The sequence below is a fragment of the Aquarana catesbeiana genome, linkage group LG04 (assembly GCF_042186555.1).
Source record: "Aquarana catesbeiana isolate 2022-GZ linkage group LG04, ASM4218655v1, whole genome shotgun sequence".
Taxonomy (NCBI): Eukaryota; Metazoa; Chordata; class Amphibia; order Anura; family Ranidae; genus Aquarana; species Aquarana catesbeiana.
Window position 1 is genome coordinate 108,715,118 of NC_133327.1, and position 17,514 is coordinate 108,732,631.

Genomic DNA, 17,514 nt, shown 5'->3' on the forward strand with positions numbered 1-17,514 from the left:
AAACGGGTTTAACCTCTATCTCTCCTCTACTCTATCTCTAATGAAAAAAATGGCTTTAGCTATACTTCAACAGCGAGCAGTTAAAATATTAATATTTTTTATATCCCAAAGTAGTATTAAATCCTCAGTATTTTTTAGTTTAACATATGAGCACAATAAAATAAACATCCCCCAGTAAACTTTTTGTTGAAATTCTTACCCCAGCACTTTCAGTTTACAATTTTTAATGCTGCTGGCTCCTGCTCTGTCAGTGCTTCTTCGCTTTAACATTGGACAGTGCAGTCTGGAGCCAGTCTGTTCTGTTTGCTTGGAGAAGGGAGTGGAGAGGAGGAGGAAAGAGTTCCAAATATGTCCCAAACTTCATAAAATAAACTAAAAAAACTTTTTTTACCTTCCCTGACTGAGTCAAAATCCTACAGCCTACAATGGACCAATGGATTTCTGCATCAGAGGTGTGGCCAGGTGTGGTCTAGGTGTAACCAGATGAGGTTGACAAGCTACAGGCTTGTGAATCAGAACTGACAATGCTAATAGCCATGGCCCTTCCTATATCTGTTCATCCCACAAGCAGGCACAGTCTACACGAGAGTAGCAACTTTGGTCTGAATTCAAGAGGCATGCAGCACTGTTACTACTCCATCACAGGAAGCTGCATTAGGTGGACCTATGGGACTTTGCAGGGGGGGCTAAGAGAAAACTGAGGGGCTAATAGAAAACTGTAGGTGCAGAAGCACTTATTATGAAGTGCTGCAGTGTTTTTGTTTTGGGGGGGGGGGGTATTGTGATGATAATGGGGCCTGGTTCCTGGCGAGCCTCAAACTGTGTAGGAATAGGAAAGTTATAACAAACACAGTGTCACCCTTATTTCTCCAAAACAGTCAGATTTAAAGCTCAGATTTGTGCTAGGCAGTTATAAAAGGTTACATCTTCGATACAAAAATTAAACAATCCAGCTTTAGAGCAAAATTGACATAAAATTGACAGATTAAGCTAGCGGCAAAACAAAAATGTTGCTGACAGTGGTGTGTGGCTGGCTACTGGGACGTGTAATCAAGGAACAGTTTCAAGCTCCGCTCACATATTTATCCACATTTTCTATTGAATCATGGGTAATGTAGTGCTTCGGTTCCCTACATCGAATGTGACATGGGGCTCCAGCATAGCACCACACAGAGATCAAGAATCAGTGCATTTTTCAGACAGAGATGATGATGTCACAGGAAACAAAATCAGGTTTTACTTGAACAGTAAGGTATTCATTACAAAAAATCTACAGGGATTTTAAGCTGAGGGGGTGCAAACTGTATCCATATTCCACAATTTATACTGTAATGAAGTTACCTTTATAACAAGTGGTTACATGAATGTATAAAACATTAATAATCGGACACCAACAGTGCTTATACTATATGATCCAGCAGGCTAATAAAACACATTAGGCCTCATAAATGAGTCAGCCATATGATCATAATTTGCACAATAATATGTTGGTTGTCGAATTATAAAACCTTCACAGATGAAAAGGCATTTAAAATACTTGACATTTAGGGTGTGTCTGCTGAGTATAATAAAATACTCGAGCACGCCAACTTAACTCATTTGATTGGGTGTAATTGGATCTTCGACACCCTCTCAAAACTGTGATAGAATGGTAAGAGTCAGTAAACTCTGAATGGAACCAAAAAAACTGAAGAATTTTACATCTGTACTTTTCACTTTTGATCCTAATTATTTTCCTGTTGCTTATTGCCTGTTTTTTGTAATATATTTTCGTTAAATTTTTCCTTGCACCAGATTTTCTTTTCTTTCATTAGAACAATAATTAAAAATTGTTAAGCTGAATCTCCGAATGCTCATATTAGATGTCAAAGAACTTTGCTACAGTATTGTAAACTCTGTTACATTCCTTTCTGGATGTGGCAGTGAGTGAGACAGACATTATCTTTAAAGGTCAGATTTGCAACAGCAGATGCTGTGAATGGTGTGTGTTTCTGTTACAAAGCATGGTGGCGGCTACAGTGTGTGTCTGTAAAGAGTTAACTGTGTAATTAAAATGGTTGTAAAGCTTAAACATTTTTTACCGTAATGCATTCCTTGCATTACGGTAAAAAATGTTTAGGTGTCAGCATCCCCCCTCACCCCCCCTTTTACTTACCTGAGCCTTCATTTGATCCAGTGCTGTGCACGTCTGCAACTCTTTTTCCCCTCACTTCCAGATCTTGCTGGCTTTGCTGGGGCACCAGGAGCAAGTGCTGTGAATCAAAGCCAATGATGAGGGAGCAAGGGATGGGGCCGAGTCCCGCTGTCTGTGTCAATGGACATAGCAGCGGGGCTTGGGTGCAAGCACACACGTTTGCCCCCATGGGAAGCAGCTTCCCATGGGGGCACTGGACAGAGGGGAGGGGCCGGGGGAAACCCGAAAAGAGGAGGTTTGCGGGTGCTCTGTGCAATTCCATTGCACAAGAGCAGGTAAATATAGACACGTTTGTTATTTATTTTTAATTTTTTTTTCAATTTTAACTTTTACAATTACTTTAACCTGCTCCAATGACAATCACTCACTTTTTCTGCTGATGCTTGGATTGTTGTCTCAGAGCAGGAAAATCTCTACACAGTGTGGGATCTGAGAGGGTAGTGATATCCCTGCCCTAGATCCACTCACACTACTTGGCAGTCTTGTTGTTACTCTCATGCAAGTATACAAAGTACATCAGTATAAGTATCAGTAAAAATACATCAGTACTTAAGCCTAGTACACACGGGCCGAATATCGGGCAACATCGGCTTGCTCAATAAAAAAACAGCCAAGATTCGGCCTGTGTGTATGGTAGCCAGTCTGACAGCATGCCAACCAGCTCCTGATCAGCATTCCAGCCAGTGGCTGAGAGCGTGACCGGAGTGTTCTGGAGGGGGGCGTCCCCCTGTCAGAACACAAAAGAACAGCAGGGCAGATTGCTGTACTAACATCAGAATGTTAGTACAGTGGCTCAGACCAGAGCTGTCAGGTTTTTTTGGTTTAACCCGCTGGTGTGTATTAGGCTTTAGGCTTCAATTATATCCAGAAATAACTGAATTAATATAACTGGATTAATATATTTTAGGATTCTAGCAATCTAGATAGTAGCAACATTTTTTAAGGTTCTTGAATAGGACTGTTCTTATGGTGCCTTTATGCACTGACAATGGTTTGCATTAAAAAAAAAAAGTAATTATTGTTATAGTTTGAATGTGGTGGCTCACAGAGAAACACACAAACACTCAAATATACAGTACGTAAGTTCCTAAACATGCCTTTTTATACACTTTTCAATAAGGACAAAGTTAGATGACTGTTTTTTAGGCACTGCAATTTTGATAATTGAATAATACATTGTCTATTCCCCATGCTGAGCTGAGAAACCAGAGATTAGCTCAGCATGGGCTTCAGCATGAATTTCTCTCTTAAAAACATCAACACATTGGAGAATATTTCATGCCAACAAATGTTGCATGTGGCTTTTCTGGAGTCGATCATCCCACCATGCTTTTGCATTGGGGAAAGTCATTCACTCTGAAACTTTGTTCACAGTGAAACAGATTTTGTCCCCATTGGAAGATTTCCCCTCTATTCTAATGGTCATTGGGATAAATAAAGGCAATGGGGTTGATTTACTAAAACTGGAGTGCGCAAAATCTGGTGAAGCTCTGCATAGTAACCAATCAGCTTCCCGGTTTTATTGTCAAAGCCTAATTGAACAAGCTAAAGTTAGAAGCTGATTGGCTGGCATGCACAGCTACACCAGAGTTTTAGTAAATCAACCCCAGTGTATGTCCTAGCAGGAGCACAGACAGCAATTCAAGTATGATACGTTCCAACCCCTAACCACTCTTTCCAAACTAAAAAAGAAGAAGTTTTGGCTTTATAATTATTTTTAAAAAGATTGCAGAGTGTAAAAGTAGTCTTAACAAACAGTTAAGTAACACTTTTTGAGTGTTGATAAAGAGGAACATAAATGTGTTTTTGCTGTACATGTCCCTTTTTGTATTGGTGGGTATCCATTAGTCATTGCATCTCTGCTAATTCTAACATATGCTCTTAGCACTATGCCTCTAACAGGACTAAATATGTTTTTGACATTTGATTGAATTTCACTGTAAAAGTCTAATTAATAAATTAATAATTCATATACCATAGTTATTTTATTGATTTAAAGTGTTACTAAACCCAGGACCCTGCATTCACTATATCTGGTCTCCCACAGTACACAGAACATGGAAATGCAATTATTTTAGTACATATATACTGCTAAATACATTTTCTCATCAGCAGCATAGAGCAGTCTTATGATTCTGTCAGTGTCAGGTTAAAGATTGTAGGAGGAGTTTTCAATCTACTCTTACTGTCCTATGAGACTGCGGAACCCCTGATCCTTTGTCTGGACAGTGCTGAATGGCCCTGTGCTGATCACATGCACCCTCCCAAGAAAAAAAAACTCTCTAGCAATACACACTAAACTGAGCTTGTGCAGAGTGCTCCCAAGGCTCTGTACTATCAGCAGATGGATTGGGGACTGTGGAAGAAGGGGAGGATCAGAGAAGAGAGGATCAAACAGCCTTTTTACACAATGCAGGGTATTAACCCCTGTGGTTCCACAGTGAGTATAACAAGCATGCTTTACTGCATATAGACTGATTTTACTGTTGTGGGTTTAGTAACACTTTAAGTGTAAATGATATTTTGATATTTCATATTTTAATATTTGCAGGTGAGTCTTTCACTCTTTCTCCCTCTCTCTCCCTCTCTCTCTCTCTCTCTCTCTCTCTCTCTCTCTCTCACGCTCTCTCTCTTACTGTTTCTGGCTCTACATATGTTCAACAATTATCTTTATACTTGTTTATGAGAAATATTAAGTGATCAGTAGTGAAAAAAACTCCTCTAAAGATTAATTGTTGGAAGTTTTAATGTATTCCTTTTAGTGATCTCCCTGTTTTTTTGTTTGCTTTCTTTCCCTGCCAAGTTCTCGCCATGCATGAAAATGTTCTAAAGTGCCCTACACCAGGTTGCACCGGGAGAGGCCATGTAAACAGTAACAGGAACTCTCACAGAAGGTAGGCACAGCATCTCTGGAACTGCTACAGACGGCCACTTCTACTACTGCAGCACTTTCTGCCTGTCCCCCCAGAATTACGCAGATGACAGCTGCTGCTTACTAGGCTTTCTTCAACTACTGAAAACTTTCACTTTGTCATATAACAAGATCAAAAAATGTGTGATCTAGGGATTTTTCTGGCACAAAAAGAAACTTTTTCCTGACTGTTGCCCTTCACGCAGGCTGTAATATATGTATAATTTTCCTATTGAGAAAATATATTTGGAATATTGCAAGTCAAACATTTTTTTAAGACATAATATGTTTTGCAGAATCCTTGTCTCTATTTTGCAGCATTTGAAAATCTAAAATCCTGATTTCTTGTGTTATAATTTTTACACCTTAACCTATATATAAAGTATATCAAATATATTTATAGATATATATCTATATATATATATAGATATATATCTATATATATATCTATATATATATAGATATATAGATATATATAATTTTATTTTTATTTTTTTCCTCTTAGGGCCTTTTCTACGTCCTTAATCCACTTATCTCTTCTTTGGTCTTTTCTCTCCAATTGTTACCATGCAGTTGGATGTTTATGGCTGTGGTATACAGTAATTGTTATTTGTCCTCATGTCCCATTCTCTACCTATTGACTTCTCTCCAAAATATTAATTGAATATTGATTAAACTTTCCTTTTCCACCTATGTAGCCTTTTGATCTCTTCTCCTGTTAGTGCTCAGGTGTCCATGCATATGTAACAATACTTTTGAAAATAGCTTTAATGATTCGAATTTTAGACTTCTGTGACCAAATCAATGATCTTTTAAATGTCCTGACTCCTTACTAAATAGTAGCACCTCTCTTCAGCAGATTACATATCAGAATTTGCAAGGGTTAGGACGAAGGTACTGTCATCAATTGCTTGTCATTGCAAATAGAACGCATGAGGGTTTATTTACTAGAGACTGCAAAATCTAGTGCAGCTGTGCATGGTAATCAACCAGCTTCCAAGTTCAACTTGTTCAATTAACCTCCCTGGCGGTAATCCTGAGGGCCGGTTCACACGGGGGCGACTTGTCAGGCGACCTAGCCGCCTGACAAGTCGCCTCCCGTTCTGTACAATGGAACCGTTCTAATCGGAGCAACGCAAGTCGCTCCGACTTAGAAGAAAGGTTCCTGTACTACTTTGGGGGCGACTTGCATAGACTTCTATACAGAAGTCGTCTTGCAAGTCGCCCCGGCAGTCGTGTGCAGGTCACCTCGGTGAGGCGACCTGCAAGTCGTGCCGCCTCTGGTGTGAACCGAGGCTAAGTGTTGCTTGGGGTTAATTTTCAGTACCAAAAGCAGTAACCCCGAGCCACACTCAGGACTACATCGCAGTATCCACGTACAGGTACTTACCTTGTCCCTAGGATCCCGCGATGTACTCCCGCTGTGTCCTCCGGCTGGATCCTACGCCCGATGCCTCTGTGTTCCGGGTTCCGTTCCCTGCGAGCGTCACGACGCATTGGGTCGGAACCAGCAGCAAATTCAAAAAGTACAAAACATAACACACACACACAATACATTATAATCTGTTAGGACTACAATACTGTATCAAATCATTTGACCTCAGTTTTGTCCCTAGTGCTTTGTCTAGTGCCCTGCCTGCACTTTTTCCATTCTTTCTGCCATTCTTTCTGCCTGGAAACTTGAGAACATCCATGGCATCCAAAAAGCAAACCGGTACAAAGAGCAACAATTTGCTACTAAGCATCGGAAGTTTCCAAGAAGCAAGTGGGAACCAGTGACCAAAGATGACATTTGGAAATTTCTGGGCCTAATAATACTTCAGGGAGTGGTGGGGAAATCCCTGCAGAAGTGGTATTGGACAACTAATAAATTACTTGTGACTACATTCTTTGACACGGTCATGTCAGGGTACAGATTTTCCCTGATCATGAAATATTTACACTTTGAAAACAACAAAGAATTTGATGAAACTACTCATCCTGCACCAAAACTAAAGAAAATTTGGGAAGTATCTCAAATGATTCTAAAAAATTTCCAACAGACCTACTGTATGTGCCAGAAAAAAATATCAGCATAGATGAAAGTCTAATGGCCTACAAGGGAAGACTCAGCTGGGTACAATACATTGCATCAAAGAGAGCATGATTTGGCGTAAAATTCTACATGCTATGCAAATCGTCAACTTGCTACATTTGTGATTAAGTCCTATACACTGGAAAAGGAACAAAATTCAATCCAAAATACAGCAACTATGGAATAGTAACATCTTCCGTTCTTTCACTCATTGAGCCATTGCTAAATCAGGGCTATTGCGTAACAACCGACAACTTTTGTACATCTCCTGAACTTTATGAGTTTCTTCTGCAAAACAAAACAGGTGCCTATGGAACCATTAGGGCTAACCAGGGCGACATGCCCCCAGTGTTTGGCAATAAGAAGCTGAAGACTGGAGAAATGGTTGCCTGGCAGAAAGGCAAAATGATGGCACTGCATTTGCGTGACAAGAAAAATGTGTGCCTAATGAGTACAGTTCATAATACCTCCACTGTTATGGTACGAAAGGTGGGAAAGAAATCCTGAAGTCACAAGTAGTGATAGACTACAATAACACTATGGGAGGTGTCGACAAAGCCGACCAAGCAGTGACATTCTACCCAGCAATGAGGAAACAGCAAAAGAAGTACTAAAAGAAGGTCTTCAAGCATCTTCTTGAGCAACCCTTGTGGAATGCCTACATTCTGCTCAAAAAAAAGAATGAGAAGCCTGTGATTCATTTTGACTTCATTTGGAAAGTTGCCGAACGGATCTTTGTGAACCACCAAACACCATCAATGGCTGTGAATAGACCTGGACGTCGTGCTGTTGGTGTTGTCAAACCAGAACGCTTGTCTGGTCGTGACTTCATAGACTACATTCCACCAACCTGAGAAAAAGTCAGCACCTACAAGGATGTGCGTGGTTTGTTGCTCGAAGCAAGATCACAGTGGAAAGAAAATGAAACCAGGTTCCATTGTCCTGATTGTGACATCGGACTTTGCGCAGTCCCATGTTTCAAAATGTATCATACCCAGGATGTTTATTAACCAATATGCAGTGCCTAGTATTACAGTGACTAGTAATATTTCACCCTTGTTTGGACAAATTTCAGTGTTTTGATTTGATTACACTATTGAATAAAATGTATTATTATTATTTTTTTATAATTAATTATAGTTATTTATTATATTATAATATATGATTTCGTGTTTCAAACATTATCATACCCGGGATGTCTACTAGACTCTTGTTTGGACAGATTTAAGTGAGTTATTCCTAAGAATTACAGGCCTACAATATAAAACAACAAATTTCCATGCAAAACAATGTACCGCTTTGACATTCGAAAATCAGACACAATCAGACCGCCAGGGAGGTTAAAGGAGTTGTAAAGTCTCAAGGTTTTCACCTTAATGCATTCTATGCATTAAGGTGAAAAGCCTTCAGTGCTGCAGCAGCCCCCCCAAAGCCCCCCTTTTTCTTACCTGAACCTGATCGTTCCAGCATCAAGTACGAGCCCAGCAGCTTCAGCTGCTGTCTCGGGTCCTCATTGGATAGATTTATAGCAGGCTCCTGCTGCTGTTAATCAAATCCAGTGACACGGGAGCCAGTGGCTGGGCCGAGTCCTGCTGTCTGTGTCAATAGACGCAGTAGCAGGACTCGGGAGTGCGTCCGCACGGGTGCCCCCATGGAAAGTGGCTCTCCGAGGGGGCACCCAATGATGAGGAGCCAGGAGCACCACCAGGGGACCCCAGAAAAGGAGGATTGGGGCTGCTCTGTGCAAAACCCTTGCACAGAGCAGGTAAGTATGACATTTGTTATTAAAAAAAAAATGAACATTTACAATCACTTTAAGCTTTGACCAAAAACTTGGACTGATTGGGTTCTATGGTGAGCTGCAACAGATTTTGCACTCTCCAGTTTAAGTAAATCAATCCCCATGGTCTTACAGTGTAATCTATATGGCAGACCCTGGTGTACAGCAGAGACTGATTAACTGTCTTCAATGACTGATCTGATGCAGAAATCAGAAGCTAGGTACATGATGACTAGGGATGAGCCGAACACCCCCCTGGTTCGGTTTGCACCAGAACAAAAAATCTGTGCGAATATCATTAAAATCTATGGGACACGAACATGAAAAATCAAAAGTGCTAAATTTAAAGGCTTATATGCATGGTATTGCCATAAAAAGTGTTTTGGGACCCGGGTCCTGCCCCAGGGGACATGTATCAATGCTAAAAAAAGTTTGAAAAACTGCCGTATTTTTAGGAGCAGTGATTTTAATAATACTTAAAGCAAAACAATAAAAATGAAACATTCCTTTAAATATCATGCCTGGGGGGTGTCTATAGTATGCCTGTAAAGTAGCACATCTTTCCCCTGTTTAAAGCAGTACAGCAAAATGACATTTCTAAAGGAAAAAATGTCATTTAAAACTGCTTGCTGCTGTAATGAATTGTTGGATCCCAGAAATATAGATAAAAAATCATTGAAAAAATGGCATGGGTTCCCCCCCCTCCAGTCCATTACTAGGCCCTTTGGGTCTGGTATGAATATTAAGGGCAACCCCACACCTAAATTTAAAAAAAATACTGTGTGGGGGTCCCCCAATAATCCATACCAGGCCCTCCAGGTCTGGTATGGTTATTATGGGGACCCTGCACTGAAATAAAAAAAAGGCGCGGGGGTCCCCCAAAATCCATACCAGACCCTTACCCGAGCATGCAACCTGGCAGGCCGCAGGAAAAGAGGAGGGACGAGAGAGCGCCCCCCTTCTGTACATACCAGGCCACATGCCCTCAACATGGGGAGGGTCTTTTGGGGTCCCCCAAAACACATTGTCCCCATGTTGATGGGGACAAGGGCCTCTTCCCCACAACTCTTGCCTGGTGGTTGTAAGGGTCTGCGGGCGGGGGGCTTATTGGAATCTGGAAGCCCCCTTTAACAAAGGGACCCCCAGATCCCACATGTGAATGGGTATCGGGTACATTGTACCCCTACACATTCACCAAAAAAAGGGCCAAAATGGTAAAAATGACAGGAGACAATTTGGGACAAGTCCTTTATTAAAAAAAAAAAGTGTTCCGCAATGTAACTCCATCTTCGGCGACAGCACCGACGACCCGAGAAAAAAAAAAAGGAAAAACTCCACCCCCATGGGAGGCATCCCGTGACTGCAGGCTTTTTGCAATGACAGCTGTTATATAGCGGGGCCACCTGGTGATGTAAACATGTGACCCTACCCCCTTATGATGTCATGTGATGTCACGTAATGTCAGAGGGGGCGGGGTCACCCGTTTACGTCACCGGGTGGCTGTCATTGCAGAAAGCCTGCAGTCGCGGGATGCCTCCCATCAAGGTAGAGTTTTTCCTTTTTTTTTTTCTTGGGTTGTCGGCGCTTGGATCGAAGATGAATGTACATAGCCGGACATTTACTTAATTTTTTTTCAATAAAGGACTTATCCCAAACTGTCTACTGTCATTTTTACCATTTTGACACTTTTTTTGGTGAATGTGTAGTGGTACAATGTATCTGATACCCATTCACATAGGGAGGCCGGGATCTGGGGGTCCCCTTGTTAAAGGGGGCTTCCAGATTCCGATAAGCCCCCCGCCCACAGACCCCCACAACCACCGGGCAAGGGTTGTGGGGAAGAGGCCCTTGTCCCCATAAATATAGGGACAAGGTGTTTTGGGGGGGACCCCAAAATGCCCTCCCCATGTTGAGGGCATGTGGCCTGGTATGGTTCGTCCCCCCTCTTTTCCTGCGGCCAACCAGGTTGCATGCCCGGACGAGGGTCTGGTATGGATTTTGGGGGGACCCTCACGCCTTTTTTTAAAAATTTTGGAGCAGGGTTCCCCTTAAAATCTATACCAGACCTGAAGAGCCTGGTATGGATTTTGGGGGGACCCCCACGCCATTTTTTTTTTTTTACATTTTGGAGTGGGGTTCCCCTTAAAATCCATACCAGACCAGAAGGGCTGGATATGGATTTCTGGGGGACCCCCACGCCATTTATTTTTTTTTTAATTTTGGCACGGGGTTTCCCTTAATATCCATACCAGACCCAAAGGGCCTGCTAATGGACTGGGGAGGGGGGGAACCCATGCCGTTTTTTTCAGTGATTTTTATCTATATTGCCGGGATACGGCAATACATTACAGCCGCTAGCAGTTTTAAATGAAATTTTTTCCTTTTACAAATATTATTTTACTGCTCTCATTCATAAAACTATGTACAGCTGCCGTGTAAGCAGCCTTACATAGTGTGGGGCATGGATCAGCCCCCTGAGCCATGATTGGCCAAAGGCACCCTGCCTTTGGCCAATCATGGCTCTTACAGCAGAGCGCGTTGTGATTGGCCAAAGTATGCAGGTCTCGCCGTTCATTATGGGGCGTTCCGCGGACGCTCAAATTTCCCACGAATGCCCCATAAGGGCTCACAGAAGAGAAAGTTGCCAGGGCTTCCTGCATACACTGAAGGCAGGAAGTGACAAAAGAAGGCAACAGAATTTTGTATGTAATTCAGTGGGAGGAGGAATATTTTTTTCTTTCTCTGGTAGCTTTCAGTAGTATGATTTTATAGATTAGTACGTATAAACATGATTTTAATACAAATGTAAAATGTGTTCTCAAGAAAAATAAGAATATTTGGCATTTAATTTGAATAAGCTACCCAGGGTGTCTTTTTTACTCTAAGAAGCAATATCCAAGAAATATGGTGAGTAACGGTCTATTAGACTTCTATATAACTATGTGCCTTGGGATAAGTGGATATTTATATGCATGTACAAGGAGCAAATAATACCTATATTGATGTACAATAATTTATGGCCTGAGATGATGCAGCACAGACAGAAAAGTGGCATCCAGGTGGGTGAGTTTGATTACTGAACTTTTCTGTTTGCCTTTGTGAAAATTCAAGTAATCTTTTTTTTATTGCAGTCTTTCAGGATGTCCTATAGCTGCAGCCGAGAAACTAGCAAAAGCTCAAGAGAAACATCAAGGTTGTGATGCGTCAAAATCCAACCAAGCATCAGATCGTGTTTTAAGGTGGGGGAAAAATATGTATGTATATTCTTTTTTTCACATTCCTACTATCTATTATTTTACATCTGCAATAGATTGCTTGTTTAGTAGGTTACAAACACAATCTTGCAAAATTTTGAAAGATTCAAGCTATTTTTTTTTCAGCCAATTTTTTTTTTTGTTATGAAAGCATGTGTAATAAACAACTCCACCCTCTGACAAGTTTTTAGGGGTCTGTGCCCTGCTGCAAAGCTTTCCCCTTACTTCCTGTTCAGGTATCCCCTAGAGAAGGGGTCTCCAAACTTTATAAAACAAAGGACCAGTTTATTGTCCTTCAGACCCGGGGAGGGGGAGGGCAGACTGTGGCCAGCGGGAATGGAAATTTTCCTGGCATCAGTGGAAGTAAACATCGCCACATTTGGTATCAGGGAGAGGAAAATGCCCCATTGGTGGTGTCAATATGAGGAATAGTGCCCCATTATTGGTGTCAGTGGGAGAAATGGTGTCCTATTGTTGGTATCAGTTGGCAGAATAGTGCCTTGTATCAGTGGGAGGAATAAAGGGCCCATAAAGGGCCGGATAAAGGCAAGAAAAGGGCCCTCAGACCACATTGGTGTGAACCTAACACTCAGTCCCTCTGGAGTGGACTCTACAAAACAAGAGCCTGGAGCGTTATAGGTTCATTTGCCTCCTGTTTAATCTTTGGATTATCAGCGAACATCACTAATCTTTCCAGTAGGCCTATGTAAGTTTATCAGACATGGCACTTTCACTGCAAGCCTAGTTTTAACTGTTAGCTGACGAATGGCAATATAGTGTAATTAAAGATATTAGCTGGAAAATACTGTAGATAAGTTCCACAAAGTCCATACACACACACTACTGTGCAAAAGTTTTAGGCAGGTGTGCAAAAATGCTTTAATTTAAGAATGCTTTCAGAAATAGAAGTGTTAATAGTTTATTTTTATCAATTAGCAAAATGGAAAGTAAATGAACAGAAGAGAAATCCAAATCAAATCAATATGTGGTGTGACCACCCTTTGCCTTCAAAACAGCATCAATTCTTCTAGGTACACTTGCACACAGTTTTTGAATGAACTCGGCAGGTAGGTTGTTCCAAACATCTTGGAGAACTAACCACAGATCTGCTGTGGATGTATGCTGCCTCAAATCCTTCTGTCTCTTCATGTAATCCTATACAGACTCAATGATGTTGAGATCAGGGCTCTGTGGGGGCCAAACCATCATTTCCAGGACTCCTTATTCTTCTTTACACTGAAGATACTGTAGTTCCTAATGACATTGGCTGTATGTTTGGGGTCGTTGTCCTGCTATCACATGCCTCCCTGATGGTATGGCATGATGGATGAGTATGAGCCGGACCCTGGACTGGCTCTGTGATGTCAGCCAACAGCTGAACTAACTACACTTCTGTGATCCATAGGAGAAGTCTATCCCTAAAAGCTTTGGCTTTACGTCTTCTTTAATTGCTATATATTTAATTGCTTTTTCCTGGATAGCATGATGACTGAACGCTAGGACAATTAAAATATCGACTGACCAACTTAATTAACAAAATAATCATTTGCTCTTTAAATATAAAATGTATAATTATGTTTTTCTTTTAGGCCCATGTGTTTTGTAAAACAATTAGAAATTCCTCAGTATGGTTACAGGAACAATGTATCAACAACCACACCTCGCTCCAACTTGGCCAAGGAACTAGAGAAATATTCAAAGACTACGTTTGAATACAACAGTTACGACAACCATGCATACGGGAAGAGGGCTATTGCACCGAAGGTACAGTCCAGGGATATCTCTCCAAAGGGATATGACGGTAAGTCTTCTGCTTACTTTATAATATTAGTATTGCCTCTGGTCATATATGAAGAGTCTGTATATTTTGTGAGGTTGCCTTTCTATGCACATATCTACATAACTAAATAAAGGAGAAGTAGTGGACAAGAAAAGAAGCAAGCAGTCACTACTATTGCTGACTTATCTTGGGGAAAACAGAGTGATCAGATATAGTTTGCTGTCTGAGATAAGCTGGTCGGTGGTGCCTGATGGTACCCAAAGATATTAGCCAGTCATCGAATTTGGCTGACAACTGCCAGATCAATGGGGCTGTCATCTTCTGTCTAAGAGTTCTTTTATTTACATGACTAGAGCCTGTAAGAATAAATCTTTGGTTTACATCTCTCCCATCCATCTAGGTACACCACTTTTACAAATATCTTTATCTAGACTGGTAGATCCTGATACAGAACAGAATATAGTGACATGTCCTGCATAAACACCAACATTCTGGGGCTGCTGTTACGGTGACCATACAGTGAAGCAACTAACACATCTGGTGGGAGTGATTTTTTGGTCAACTTGATTTTGCAATGTTCCCCTTTACAGCAGGGAGGGTGCAGAGCTTCTGCTTGTAAAACCGATGTTGTGTGTCCCTTCCCAATGCAATGATAAGTGCGGAGTTCAGAATTATGCCGCGTACACGCGGTCTGAATTTCCAACAACAAATGTTTGATGGGAGCTTGGTGTCGGAAATTCCGACCGTGTGTAGGCTCCATCAGACATTTTTTTGTCAGAATTTCCGACAACAAAAATTTGAGAGCAGGTTCTCAAATTTTCCAACAACAAAACTTGTTGTCGGAAATTCCGATCCTGTGTACACAATTCCGACGCACAAAATTCCACGCATGCTCGGAATCAAGCAGAAGAGCCGCACTGGCTATTGAACTTAATTTTTCTTGGCTTGTCGAACGTGTTGTACGTCACCGCGTTCTTGACGTACGACAACATTTGTGCGACCGTGTGTATGCCAAACAAGTTTGAGCCAACATCCGTCGGAAAAAAAATCCAGTATTTTGTTGTCGGAATGTCCGAGTGTGTGTACGCGGCATAACACTATAAAGCCAAAGGGTTGTGGACACTTGACCATCACACCTTTTTATAAGCATGCTTGCTGTGTTGTCCTGTCAAAGAGAAAGGTAGGATCATACTATGATTTAGACACATCAGTCGTTATTTTCTTTTGTACTTGCAACATGTCTAAAGGGATAACTGTGGTGAAATGTGCATGCAGTCCAGAAATGTACTACTGCGTTTTTATGTTTCGCCTTGACGTACGCTTTAATGATTGTTCGTATAAATCTTTAGTTTGCAAAACACAAAGGTTTTGTGCAGGATTTAAAGCGCAGTTGCTTTAACCATCTGTGTTTTTACCATCTCTCAGCACTTTGGTACTGGCAATCTCTAAAATACAATAAGAGAAAAAATAAGTTATTTTTGTCTGTATGAAAGCAATGTAGAGAATCCCTGTTGTCTTGAATTTATTGATTAATGCCCACTTCTCTCTGCAGCTAAACGTTACTGTAAGAACTCGAGCCCGACAAGCAGCACAACAAGCAGTTATGCCCCCAGCAGCAGCAGTAGCAATATGAGCTGTGGTGGAGGCAGTAGCGCCAGCAGTACGTGTAGCAAAAGCAGCTTTGACTATTCCCATGACATGGAGGCTGCACACATGGCTGCAACCGCAATCCTGAATCTATCGACCCGCTGCAGGGAGATGCCACAGAACCTCTCTACCAAACCTCAAGATCTCTGCAACAGGGTAATTGCATAAGACCTAAATTGCAGAATAATAGTATATTTTGAAATCAATATCATTTTCATATTTTTTTTATTTAAAATGCACCTATTGTTAAAAAAATAACCTACCACACTTCCGCTTTTTGAAAATTAATGCAAATAGTTACTGTATTGCCATGAAAGTAGGCCATCAGTCAACCCAGATCCATCCAGAATCTTGTGAGTGTTCAAGGTCATGGGGTATTTGTATGGTTGGAAGTATGCATGTATATTTAGGTAATATGTATATAATATATAATATAGTATATAATATGTATACACACACACTATATTACCAAAGGTATTGGGACTCCTGCCTTTACATGCACATGAACTTTAATGGCATCCCAGTCTTATGCCCCGTACACACGGTCGGATTTTCCGACGGAAAATGTGTGATAGGACCTTGTTGTCGGAAATTCCGACCGTGTGTGGGCTCCATCACACATTTTCCATCGGATTTTCCGACACACAAAGTTTGAGAGCAGGATATAAAATTTTCCAACAACAAAATCCGTTGTCGGAAATTCCGATCGTGTGTACACAAATCCGATGGACAAAGTGCCACGCATGCTCAGAATAAATAAAGAGATGAAAGCTATTGCCCACTGCCCCGTTTATAGTCCCGACATACGTGTTTTACGTCGCCGCGTTTAGAACGATCGGATTTTCCGACAACTTTGTGTGACCGTGTGTATGCAAGACAAGTTTGAGCCAACATCCGTCGGAAAAAAATCGTAGGATTTTGTTGTCAGAATGTCCGAACAAAGTCCGATCGTGTGTACGGGGCATTAGTCTGTAGGGTTCAATATTGAGTTGGCCCGCCCTTTGCAGCTACAACAGCTTCAACTCTTCTGGGAAGGCTGTCCACAAGGTTTAGGAGTGTGTCTATGAGAATGTTTGACCATTCTTCTAAAAGCGCATTTGTGAGGTCAGGCACTGATGTTGGACAAGAAGGTCTGACTCGCAGTCTCCCCTCTAATTCATCCCAAAGGTGTTCTATGGGGTTGAGGTAAGGACTTTGTGCAGGCCAGTCAAGTTCCTCCACCCCAAACACGCTCATCCATGTCTTTATGGACCTTGCTTTGTGCACTGGTCCAAATCATTTGGTGAAGAGGGGATTATGGTGTGAGGTTGTTTTTCAGGTGTTGGGCTTGGCCCCTTAGTTCCAGTGAAGGGAACTCTTAAGGCATCAGCCTATCAAGACATTTTGGATAATTTTATGCTTCCCACGTTGTGGGAACAGTTTGGGGATGGCCCCTTCCTGTTCCAACATAACTGCACACCAGTGCACAAAGCAAGGTCCATAAAGACATGGATGAGCGAATTTGGGGTGGAGGAACTTGACTGGCCTGACCTTAATCTGACAGAACACCTTTGGGATGAATTATAGTGGAGACTACGAGCCAGGCCTTCTAGTCCAACATCAGTGCCTGACCTCACAAATGCGCTTCTGGAAGAATGGTGAAACATTCCCATAGACACACTTCTAAACCTTGTGGACAGCCTTTCCAGAAGAGTTGAAGTTGTTATAGCTGCAAAGGGTCAGGCCAAAATCACCAGGGTATGTAAACTTTTGATCAGGGTCATTTAGGTAGTTTCTGTTGCCATTATGATTTAAAACAGTAAACACAGTTGATTGATAACAAATGGCTTCAGCCAAACACTAGCCATGAGTGAAAGAAAAGTTTTGTGTTATCA

At 41.5% G+C, this 17,514-nt stretch overlaps 1 protein-coding gene across 21 annotated transcripts in view; it reads left to right on the forward strand.

The window, feature by feature from the left end:
• Positions 1–17,514, forward strand: part of MYT1L (myelin transcription factor 1 like) — a 716,654-nt gene that overhangs the window by 612,764 nt on the left and 86,376 nt on the right. For 18 of the 21 annotated variants that reach the window (XM_073625450.1, XM_073625442.1, XM_073625431.1 and 15 more), the window contains 4 exons: positions 4,998–5,088; positions 12,091–12,213; positions 13,803–14,014; positions 15,546–15,796. In XM_073625450.1, the coding sequence (XP_073481551.1) occupies positions 4,998–5,088; positions 12,091–12,213; positions 13,803–14,014; positions 15,546–15,796 (677 nt within the window). The remainder of the gene's footprint in view (positions 1–4,997; positions 5,089–12,090; positions 12,214–13,802; positions 14,015–15,545; positions 15,797–17,514) is intronic. The other 3 variants (XM_073625437.1, XM_073625439.1, XM_073625445.1) reach the window with 1 other exon arrangement.